Source organism: Aythya marila (genome assembly GCF_965140915.1).
Source record: "Aythya marila genome assembly, chromosome: 1".
Taxonomy (NCBI): Eukaryota; Metazoa; Chordata; class Aves; order Anseriformes; family Anatidae; genus Aythya; species Aythya marila.
In genome coordinates, this window is record NC_139042.1 from 163,888,071 (window position 1) to 163,900,552 (window position 12,482).

The window sequence follows — 12,482 nt, forward strand, 5'->3', positions numbered from 1 at the left end:
TCATAAGTTTATTTTTTCAATTGCTGTCTCTCCCCAACATTAGCTTCTCTTAGAAAACATATAGCTTCTGTTGGTTAATGAAAAAAATGTCTTGTGGGTAGGGAGGAATGGTTGCTGAGCTAAAGAGTATTAGCAGAGACCAGCTAACATTCATGGGGTGAGCTGCCTTTCCTTACAGAAGGATGCTTGTAACTAACAATTTTAAGACTATATATGGATACTAGAAGTTCTATAAATTGTAGCTTTTGCAAACAAAAAAAATATTTCCTCCCCCACCTTTTTTTCTGATGTTACTTTGAAGATTTATTTTCCTCTTGTGGCTTTTCATTAGTTTTGTGATTCTATTTTGTTGAGTCATTCAAAAGCTATCAGCTGTTGTCAGTGGTCACTGTGACTGTGTTAGCCACCTTTCTTCATTTTCTCCTCATTTAATTACTGTGACCCTGTAGAGAATACAGATATCTTTATGTACTAGACGTGGTCAGATGGTGCTTTTCAGGCTGCAGAAGACCTGGATGAGCACCCTGTGCATGTATTGGGTGCTGTTCTAATTCGTTGTGCTCTGTTGGCTTTGACCTGCCTGCAACCAGTTCCATGAAACCGAAACCTGTGGGCAGATGTGGGTAGGAAAGTTTGGAGACCTCTTCTGGCTTCTGCTGCAGTCAGAAGAGTCTACGCCTACGACTCAGTGGTACTAAAAGTTAAGCTTGTGTTTTGTAGGTTGAAAATGATAAAACTTAAGTCATGAATTAATTTACTTGTAACAGGATGTCTATTTAGAGAAGTATTTTTAAGTTGTATGCTTTTTTTAGCCAGTTCTTGATGAGAAAAATCAAATACAGATGACTTAACCACTTTAGTTTCATTCCTTGGTTTGGCCAGCTCAGCCTTCCACACCTAGTATTGTCTGTAGTCAGCAAGCACAAATTCTGACAGTGTCATGATGTTGGGTGTACTAAGAATTAAAATAGGAAGAAGCCCAAACCAGTCCATAATGCCAGGTCTCAGCGTGTGTGATTAGTGAAGATTCAGGTACGTCTGCTGCAGTGAGTGGATGCCTCTGCTTCCATTCACGTCACCAAGGTAACTTGGTATGTAAACTAGACTGAGTGATGCCTTCTGTGTACGCTTACTTAAAAATTAAGGACTGAAGAAAACGTGCAGGTTTTAATGGTTTAATTGGGAAACATTGACCCCACCGCCCTTCTAAAACAACCATTTCAATTCAAAACCCAAATCCGAGCCACGACAGCCTGAGCCACAAAGAGGACCGTGCCCTCCCCTCCCGTGCCTCTGTCCCTTTGCCAGTGCGAGCGTCGCTGTTACCCACAGGGCACGAGGAGCCCGCGCACAACGCCACAAACGCAGCGGCGCCGTCACGCCCGTTCTGGGTGCGGCGCCGGCTCTATTTTTAGCCGGTTGCCGGGCAGACTCGGCACAGGCGAATCCCGGCGGCGGCTCCGCCTCGCGGTTGCGGCTCTTCCTCAGCCAATCCGCAGCCAGTATGCAAATTGCCCGCCGCCATCTGCCGGCCGGCCGCGGGGGGCTCCCTGCTGCGCGCTGCGGTCCCGCGGGAGGGCTTAAGAGGGCCCCGTGGGGTGGCTGCGGCCTCCCGGGCCCTACCCTGGAGACCGGGCTTCAGTGAGCGGAATTTGTGAGACACACGCTTCCTTCCTGTGCCAGGGGCTTCCTGCCCGCAGTCAAGAAACGATGGCTTTGGGAGTTCTGTAGTGATTCTTGTGTGTTTCTATGCACAACAAGCGTTTAGTAACATAAAATCAGCATCACTTTTCTGTTTCTAGTTTTCTTTCAGTTTCTGTTTCTTCTAGCATTTTATAAATGACCTTAAGGGCCCGTGGTTAAGTGATATCATACTTCAGAGGTGTGAGCTGTCTGATGCCAAGCTGCAAATGTTTGAGAACTGGTTGCATAATGATAGTTGCGTATGTAATGAGCTAATTTAGAAAAGGCACTGCATAATGGGTAAACTTAGTAGAATCGTGTCATTTCATCTAGCAAGGCTTCTAAAGAGGTCTACCTTAAAAGGATGTAATTCTGCATCCATTAATAATATCTTCTTCCTGCCTTAGTCTATCAAATTATCACTTGAAATTTCACCTATGGAAGAATGAAGTATTGTACTTTGTAATGCATAGAAAAAACTAACCATGAAGGGAACGTTTTGCATTACTTTTATTAATGCTGTTTTTTGGGTTTTTTTTTAACCTGCAAGTATATGAATCATTAACCAGGTTATTCAGCCTTTAGTTTTGGAATATGAGAAGTTGGCTAAGTTTCAAGTTGTGAATGTCTTATTGCAATTAGTGCCCACTTGCGTGGAATTACTAGCTCTGCTTTGTATTTAGGATAATATAACTGTTAGTCTAGTGCCAAAGACATAGCTTTAGTATAACATTTAAACTATGTGAGAAAATATTCCACACATGTATATTAAAAGGCACAAAATATATAAAATTAGAATTTTTACAGAGAGAAGCATACTTAATGCTTTTAGCTTATGCTAAAAATGAGTTCTAAGAATGTTGAATTTTTGTGTTACAGGAATTTGAAACAGCAGTATTTGTTTAGCATTTAGGATCTCACAGCTGAATTGAAAGCTGATGTTTTCAGTTGTTGATAAAAGTTGAAATGCCTAACACTTTGTGGTAAGAAGACAGGCAGTATCTACCACTTGCTCTGGCTGAGTTCCACTCCAAACAATTTTACTCTCATAAGGATTGAAATGCCTGTTAAAATTTGCTAACAGAAGTCAACAAAGCTCTCTCTTTCTTCTTGGAGAACAAGGTTCGGAGCTTAGACTCCATGTGTTTTAAAGGCTGGTGATTCTAAGGCAGTTATATTTGAATAAGGTTAGCTGGAATATGTAATTAAATGCTGTATAGAAAAGATGCACTCATTTTCCTCTTTTTCATTATGTATGTATCTATCTGTATTTATATATGTACTTAACGTGTAATAGCTACTGAAGCATGAACTGCTGAACCATGGAAGGGCAATTCTGGAAAACCACCAGCAAGTTGAAAGATTCAATTGTATAAATAGACCTAACAGGGTGTAGCTGTCATTCCTCAAGAGAGAAGAATCTAAAATTGCTATATTAGGATGAGAAATTGATTCATGAGCCAAAGTCAGAGGTAGTATCATTCTCTTAGAGGTACAGATGACATGGGACAATTGCTTAATTCATTATGGCACCAGAGCGATGAGAATACAATTCAATGTGAAGCTATTGATGAAATATACAATATACAAGACCAACACCACTCAACTTGTCTGAAACTATACTATGGACATACTCTAGTTTACCAAGCACGTAACCGTATTTTGGTGTGTTTCCTAGTAGGCATAGATCCATGTAGATTTGGTGTTACACAACCGCTTCCTCAAAAGTCAGAGCTCAAGGGTGGGGGAGAAGTGGATCTCCCCATCACGGTCACGTCCCACTGCAGTCATGGGGAAGAACTGGATTTTGATGCTTCTGTAGAAGGGCACAGCTGCCGCCTGGTAACAGAGGAAAGAATAAAAACAGCTGTGCTTGGACCCAGCTTGGCTTTCTGTGTTTTTTTGTCTCAGCATTTAATATAACACAAACTCGCTAGTCTTAAACCAGCATGACAGAGTTAAAGAGGGAATGTGCACGCAGGCTATGCGCTTCCTGTTCGCTGCACTTGTGAGCTAACGCTGTTCTGAAGTCCTGGGTCTGAGCCCTGTAACATTTTACTTCAGGTCGTTCCTAGCACTGCACTCCGCTCTCCTGCGCCATTCCCTGCCCACATTCTGCCTCAGGGCCTCGTGGCTCTCTGTTGCTGGGTAGACTTTCAGGAGCCGCTGCCTGATTGGCCGCCGTGCCGATCGCGTCTAGCCAATCAGAGAGGGGCCTGTGGCCTGTCGCTGTGAGGCGGTGGCCGGGCGGGAGCGCGGCCGGGGCGGGCACCCCCTAGCGTGCGGCCGGGAAACTGCAGGGCTCTGAGGCGGGAGATGCCGCCCGGTTCGCAACCAGCCAGCCGCCCTGCCACCTCCCTCAGCCCTGAACAACGCAGCGAAAAAATAGGCCGGAGGTTCCGTCAGAGTGAACCTCGTCTTGCTGTAGGTACAGGAGGTGAAGCTGAACGGGTTGGCGATGTGATTTTTCTCTCAGAAAATGGCGTGTTCTGCTGCCGCGCTCAGCCAGCGCACACAAAATGTTAGCCTGGAAGGGACCAAAACCGATTGCTTGTGGTGTACTAGAAGAAATGCTGTTTTCACTTACTGTATCTCCTCAGCTTTGTTTCTTACATTTACTTTAAAATACTAAGACATAGTAGTATATGGATGTTCGTCTACTGGTGGTGTGTATCTTGCGTTCAGTCCGTTAGGGGCATGAAAACACGCTCCTGTGCGTATTTCAGCACATGTTCTAGAAGAACAGATCACAAACTTCCTTGTTTTTCTTTGAAAATAGTTTTTAAATTTCTGACGACGTGTATCAAAATTGCTATAGATGGTTTCATTTGAAAACTGCTTATGAACCGCCACTTAAGAGGTAGGTTTTGTACATCACATGCATTCTCTGGGACTCTCCATCTAGAACATTGTGATCCTGACTGTTAGCAGTCTCCATTCCCTTGATTCAGCTGTGCTACATTTTAAGTAGACTTGCATATTTGAGCACTGGTTTTCCTGATCAAAGGCTTTTACTTCCTCTGTGTAGTTCTTGTGCTTTTGCAAGTGTTTTATGGTTGTGGTGCTTTTGGCTAGCGCTATATACATTCCAGGAAGCCTGTGCAAACGCTGTTCTAGACCGATTATATTATGCAAAACCCATTGTGCACTGTTGCAGAGATTCCAATTTTTTTTTTTTCCCCCAGTGTGTTTCCATGACCTTCTCTTTGTCTACAGCCTGTTACCAGGCAGGATTCAAGCAGCCGCTTGCTGATTGGCTCACTTTTTGAGCAGCTCGTGGGCTGTGCTCATACGAGCTCACGATTATAGGCTAATCCATAGCAGCTAAACTAATACCTTCCTTTGTTGCTTCAGAGCTGCAATCTCTTTGCATGGTAATAATAAATATATGTATGTATAAGGGGAAGAGGTGGGAAAATTTTCTAATTGGCTGCAAGAGAAGTCCTTCGTGTATTCTTAGCTACATTGGTAAATTTTGGTTTTGCCATCCATCACATATTTGGTAATGAGAAATATTTGCAGATTTGTAATTGGAGGGAGGTGCATGATGGTGTGTTTGTCTGTCATGCTGAAGTATGTATGACTTTAAAGCTTAAAATGAAGAATTTTGATAAATGATACCTAAACAAATACATACAGTATTCATGTGTTGATGTTTCAAAATTGATTATTGTTTTGTTGGACTTTACTAAAAAAAAAAAAAAAAAAAAAAAAAAACGTTATTTGCAGAATTTAACCCTTACATACTTAGCTCTACATGCAGGAGTCATTTCGTACTGCTTTGTACAAATGCCTTTCCTTGAAATAATAGGTGCCACTTCACTGGCTTGGCGCCTGAGCTGCTCATGACCATGTCACAACAAAGAAATGTGATGATGAAAAACTGAAACTACTTAAGCATCATATTATGGAAGTGTATAGCAAATGTAGCTAAACTCTGTGTTAATTGTTGAGTATAAAAGGAGACTATCTAAATACATTCCTTTTTAAAACACTAAGAGTTTATAAAGTGTTAAGACCGAATTCACATAACCTGCTCTCCTCTCTGAAAGGCAGCCTCTACCCCTTTGGCGGACTGGAAGGCAGATATTTATAAGATCATTGCTCATTGGCTTGCACCCATACAACCAAACCTGTCTGAACTGGTTACTGATTAATTTGTTTCTTATTTTACACAGCTCTCACATGAGATCTGTTACTTGGCTGCAGTGTGCTCCCTTGTGGGTATGGCTGGAAATGCTTTAAGTGTGGTCTGCTGTGATATGTGATACTTAACCAGCATTTAGTTTTCATCCTTAAATCTCATCTGTGTTTATAGTTTTGTAGCTTTTACTTGTTGTTGTTTGGTCGCGAAAGATTGTGGGATTGAGCTGAAAATGTGCATCAATTAACTCAAATAGCCATCTAACAATGGAATTTTGTGAGGCTCCTTTGTATCGGTTTCACTGTAGAACTGTATTAGGGCTTTGTCTTTTAGCTATATTTTCGATAATATTGTTAGATATAAACTAAACACCTTTTTTGAAATACATTAGTAACTCAAGCTTATTCCTTCAGTATTTTTATAAGAAAAAAACTAAAGATGCGCATTAATATAAAAAAGGTATTCTGATGTTTGATTTTTAAGGTTGTTATTCTTGGTAAACTGAAAAAGGAAGTGTCTTTCATTTTAGTTTTTATTTACCATATTTCATGCTATGTTAAAAATATGAATGAAAGGCCGTTTAGATATTTAAGGAAACTAGAGCATACAAATACTACTTTGCTTTAAATTGCATTTCATGATTATACAAGTGATGCATTTACAAACCTGATTTTAAATTGTGTGAAATTTTGTAACTGATAATTAAAATATCATTTGGTTACAGTAAGATCAGATATTACAAAATTCACAAACTTTTAAAGACTTTCAAATTCAGCGTAATGTTTATAAAATAAAGCATTGTAGTCAGGGAAATCAAGCTACATGTACTCATTTAATTTTGATACAAAGGCCAAATATCCTTCTACTAGATGAACAGAAGGCTTTAGCTGCTGCCTATCATGAGCCTTAAGAATTGTTCAAGGTTAGCCAAGCCTGACGCCTGACTTTTTTTTCCTTTCAAAATTGACTCTGCAAGACATACTTCTGAAACAACATGCATGTTGTAGGGGATTACGCTCATGGAACCGTGAGTATGACGATGATCAGTGCTCTATGTGACAGCCTGATACAACCTTTTATAATGACATTAAAAAAGCTTTCTGCTGAAGCTTTTGGGAAGAAGGAGTGTGTATGCTTTCAGAGACTGCACACGTGCTTCTAAAATGTTTAGAGGTTTTTCTATGCTTCTCATAATTTCAGGACTGTGTTAAATTACTGTCTCGTGTATTCTCTTTTAGAGGAATATAAAGATACTGTATTTACTATGTAGACTGGTTAGGAAGGATTATTAACAACTCATCTTGAGTTTGTGTTTCATCTGACTAGAAATGGTTATGGGATGAGAATGTTTTCTTACTTACAGGTAAACTGATTTTCCAAATCAGTGTTTCTGTAGGTGTGTTGCATTTTGCTTCCACTAGTGGCAGCACAGTAGTAGACAATTATGTTCAGAAACTTGTTCAGACTCTCTTAATGGTATTATGGTGAGTCTGTAAATCGAGCTGATAAAATCTTTTTTGAAGGTCTTTTTCATCTGTTTGCAAGGTGTGGACACATCTGTTACTTAAGCTCCATCAGTTACTAAATTATGAAGATTCTACATTGTCAAGCAGAAAAGAATCGAAACAAAGTATAAAGGAATTCAGTATTAATAAGAAATGGAAAAGGACAAAAAAAAATCTTTATCACATCTCTTTCCATTTTACCTGTATCTTTGATAAATTATGGTACCTAAGGATGGTAGAAGCCTTATGTTTACATAATACAGTATGTCATGGTTGTAAGGTCTTGAGTTTATCTGAGTTTAATTTATATTGTACCACAGAATATATATTCCTTTTGCATCTTCAAATATTCTAGTTGGGAAATGCAGAAATGCTAGATTTCCTTCATAAACAAGCTGTTCACAGTAAACTAGGAAGGATCCAGTAGAGGACTACCAAAATGATAAGAGCCTAAAGCACCTACAAAGAGACTGAAGGAGCTCAATGACTTTAATCTGCTGAAGAGAAGGCTATAAAGGGCGGTCTTCCAGCTATTTAGTACTTGTAGGCAGGCTTGATTATAAAGAGGGTGGAGCCAACTGTAGTGGTATGGCATGGTACAATGGCCATGAGTTGGAGTGTAGGAGTTTCAGGCTGGAAAAAATTCCCCAAGAGGTATTAGTGCATCAAAGGAACAGGTTAGTTAAAGGTTGAGGAATCTCTGTTGTGTGAATTTTATGACTTTTTATTTACACACAAAACCATGGCAATAGTCCTGTTCTGAGTGGGATGTTGAGTTAGATGATCTCCACAAGTCTCTTTGGGCCACCATTTCTATGATTCTTTGATTCCTTTAAGTAACTGTGTGGCTATATAGGACAATCATATCCTGCAGTTTTCTTTTCTCAGTCATACTGAGAAGTTGCTCAGAATTCTAGGGGAGACTGTGTATCGGTGTCCACTTCCCCAGATACACCTCTCTGTCAGGTCTGCTTTGAAATACAAGAACTTATTTTCTTAAATCCTTTAGGACATGGTCAGTAAACTTGTTGCTACCACCATCTTTAGGAAGAACAGGTTGAGTTGGTATCAATGATAATGAGGGCTGTGGCTTCTAAAAATGCATTTGACATCAGCTCTCACGTAGATGTGGTAGATGTGCCGTCATTGCTACAGAGCATGGCTCAGACGTCAAGGAACTTCTATGCCAAAGGTTTACTGTGTGGGCAAAATACTTGAAATGTTGATGAACTTTTGGTAGTAGATTTAAGGTGATGCTTCTAGGTCAGCTGCCATGTTGAGCCAGTACTGTGCCACCAGGCCGCTCCCCTAAGTTACTGCCCAAAGTTAGGAATGGCTTTAAAGTAGCTTAATCATGTAATGCTTAAGCGTTATATGTACAATATGTTAGCCTGAACTGGAATGGTTGTTGATACCTATCTCAGCTGACAAAGCTTAACCTGCTTCAAACCCATAAGCCTTTGATTCTCATAGCTCATTGAAGATAAGTATATTTAAAATGAATCAGGTATTGGAGCAATAACCTAATTATATAACTAATAACTCTTGCTTGCCGGTTAATGAATGCAGTGATTTGATGATTCTGTGTTTCAATTTATGACTGATACTTTTGGTGTGAGTGTCTGAAACTTCCTTGTCCTGTAAAGGTGTATAAGGGTATATGTGGCTCTGCTGTAATAATACTGTGAGTTGATTGGTTTAAAATACATAGTAATGGTATTACTGCATAATGTTATTAAGTAATAGTGTGGTCTCAGTGATCTTTACATACACATATTTGTGCAACACGCATGGAAGCTTTCATTCACTTCTTACGAGGGCAAACAAAATGTGTTTTTGTTTCTATAGATACAGTTAAACCAATCTGCTAAACAATGTGCTAAATGCAACTTGCAGCTACAGTATTTCTTTGAAATACCTGTAATATGAAGATAATAAATTACCATCACCATTCTTACTGATCTTTTGTTTTTTAAGGGTCAAGATGGATGGCACAGATGAACCTCAAAAAAAGGTCTTCAAAGCACGAAAAACAATGAGAGTAAGCGATCGACAACAACTTGAGGCTGTCTATAAGGCTAAAGAGGACTTGCTGAAGACAGCTGAAGTTAAACTGTTAAATGGAAAGCATGAGAATGGAGATTCTGATTTAAATTCCTCTCTAAGCAATACAGACTGTTTGGAGGACAAGAAGGAAGTTAATGGCCTAGTGGATTTTTGTCTTAACTCTGAAGAAGGAAGAACAACTTCCAATGAAATTAGGGAAGTCAAAAGTCCTGAAAGTAGTGCAGAGAGTGTAGTGAGTGGCCTAGAACCTAAACCACGAACACTGTCTCCAGCAAATGTTACGCCTGAGCAGAAAACTGATACTGCACTAGCTCGTGAGGCTGAAAATGGAGTGCTTGGTAGCAATAAATTCCATGAAGAAAATAGTATAAAAGATCGTTTGGACCAAAGAGAGAGTAACACTCCATCAGAAGGTGAAAACAAACCAAGCTGTGATAATAGTGACTCTTCAGAAGAGACAGGACAGATAAATGACATAATTGTTAATTCTCATTCATCTGTTGAAGAGGAAAAGAGGGATGAAGAAGTAAGTATTGAAGATGCTGTTGGAGAAGAAGCCATCTCTAGCAGTATGGAAGCTGACCAAGAACCAAAGGATGATAGAGACAGCACTGGAAGTCTTTCAGAAACCACAGCTAAGAAGGCAATAGATCAATCAAGTGGAGGTATCCTGGAGAATACTGACTCTATGGAAACAGATGAAATTATTCCAATTTTGGAAAAATTAGCCCCTGCTGAAGATGAGCTGAGCTGTTTTTCTAAAAGTTCTCTGCTTCCAGTAGATGACACCGCCCCAGATTTAGACGAGAAAATGGACAACTGTTTGGGTTCACCATCAAAGCAAGAAAGCAATGAAAATCTGCCAAAGGAGGCTTTCTTAGTACTGTCTGATGAAGAGGATCCTTGTGATGAGAAGGAGTGTGCTGAAGTGATACTATCAAACAAGTCAAGTCTTCCAGGTAAGAGTTTTCTAAGCTGGTAGTTTTGATTCAAGTCTCGGGTTTTGATCGTTTATTAAAATAGTGCACTTGTGACATGTTTCTAAATTAATAACTAAGAATTCCAGTCTTTCAGTTATGTAGGGGGGATTATGTGGACATTTCCTCCAAAGAACTCCTTCGAAGTAATTAATTTTAGGCACATGAAATTCAGATCAGTATCTTTGTAAATGATGGTGGTAAGCCATATTTAATGAAGTAATACACTTTTTAATTCTTCCCAGTATTCTTTAACATTGCTGGTGTAAGCATTTGTCCTTGAATTAGCACTATGAGCAGCAAATATGAAACAATATTGAAGGCATTTAAATTATATTTTATTATATATAAACTCTAAAAAGCAGCAAAGCTTTTTTTAAAAAAAAGGCAAAAAAAAAAAAAGGCAAGCCAACAGGTGTTGGTAACACCTCACACTGACATAGTATTTCTTAGCACCTCTTTTTACTTCTTACTAAGAATGACAAGAGGTAAGATTACCTGTGTCCGACAGCACACAACTTCTCAATGAATCAAACTGTATTCCAGATGATAGCCTTCATTCCCTTTTGTTTTTTGCATAACTAATTTTATATAAGGATTCAATTCTGGCAGTGTATATTCCTGTATGACTTTAAGTCGGGCATATTCTGTATTAGGAAAATTTCCAAAGTTTGTATCCAAATTCACATATTCAGAGGTCCAACAAAAGGCCTCTTGTGAGTCTTACAAATTTTATGTAGTCTTATGAAATAATAGGTGGAATTTGAGGCCTAGGAAGACTGAAAATAATACCGAAAATTGTCATCCTAGAGACCTTCTCTCACAGTCGTGTCTCCCCTCTTTTTACAAAATGAGTCAAGGGGGGAAGGGAGAGGGATAGAAAAGGTGGATAGCTGATGGACACGGTACAGAAAGATTAGTAGAAAAATGTGTTAATTTTGTTCTTGAGTAGAATAAGAGAGAACAGCTTTCTTTAACGTGCATGTAAATAGAAAGAATGAAAGCATACTGGTAATCCAGGCATGTCACAACTCCCATTTGTTTCAAATTTCTTTCACCAAATGACAGTATTAGAAAGGCTTCATGAAAAAACGCAGTTCATGTGCATGATTTGATGCATGATGGTTTTTTTTAAATCTGATTTTGGTGCTAATGGCAACTGCCTGGCATTTGAAAGCATTAGGTATATGAAACTGGTCCTATAGTCTTTCTGTGTAGCTAGCAGAAGCAACAGGTAGGTTCTTGATGTTAAACATATGTTATCTATACTCTGGTACTGTCGTACAGTTTAGAAGGATCTGATGTATCTTCTGGACATGGGGCACTCTATCATGCTATCTGACTTGTGAAAAATAAAACATGAATAATTTACAGATATATCGATGCTGCCCTTTATTTGTGGTTAAAGAAGGCTGTTGTTTCAATGCTGCTATTTTGTTGATAGAAATGAAATGAAAATAATACTAAGCCAAATGTGTTTATTCCTACTTGACTAAGTAGGAGTTCCGTAGACGAAACAAGATCCAGGTGTCTTTCTGTCTCTGGGAAATTAGCACCCATAATTTCTTAAGTCTTTCACCAGTAATGAAATTGTCTTTCACTAACTTGTAAAAACATTCTTGGTCTTGAGTGTCTACATAACTAGAGACAGGGAGATAAGAATATGTCTCTTCAGCCATGTTTCAGACTCTTCCTTCTTTTCTGGTGTTTACCTTTAAATTTATGCCAGTTAAACACAGAAAAGGTAGATTCCATAGTTCCTTCAGAGGATTTTATTGAGGTAATAAAAATCACGTTCCATTGAAATTGCAAAAGTGTACACTGTTGTGGGGTGGGGGGATGGCAGTAGGAAAAGAACACTCTGTGTGCTTGGGTAGAAATTATAGTGTATTATGAGTCCCTTCTGTAAAATGTGTTCCAAATAAATCGTTGATACTTGTTCTTACCACATTTTAAGGCTTCTTTTATTGGATGGGAATGAAATTAAGATATCAGAGTGGCTCTTCTCATCCTAGCCAGTCAGGAAGAAACATGCTGTGACCACAGTGTAGTTTTAGCTCTGAAGCAAAAGACTGTAAGTGAATACTGAATGTTGAACTACAGTTC

The 12,482-nt window shown here is 39.2% G+C and overlaps 1 protein-coding gene across 9 annotated transcripts in view; it reads left to right on the forward strand.

Annotated features, from left to right (window-relative positions):
* The window catches only part of ATF7IP (activating transcription factor 7 interacting protein), a 102,761-nt gene that overhangs the window by 43,973 nt on the left and 46,306 nt on the right, over positions 1-12,482 (forward strand). For 8 of the 9 annotated variants that reach the window (XM_082761752.1, XM_082761757.1, XM_082761756.1 and 5 more), the window contains exon 2: positions 9,310-10,358. In XM_082761752.1, the coding sequence (XP_082617878.1) occupies positions 9,317-10,358 (1,042 nt within the window). In that variant the 5' untranslated portion in view covers positions 9,310-9,316. Of the gene's footprint in view, positions 1-4,455; positions 4,544-9,309; positions 10,359-12,482 lie in introns of those variants that run through there. The other variant, XM_082761753.1, reaches the window with a different exon arrangement.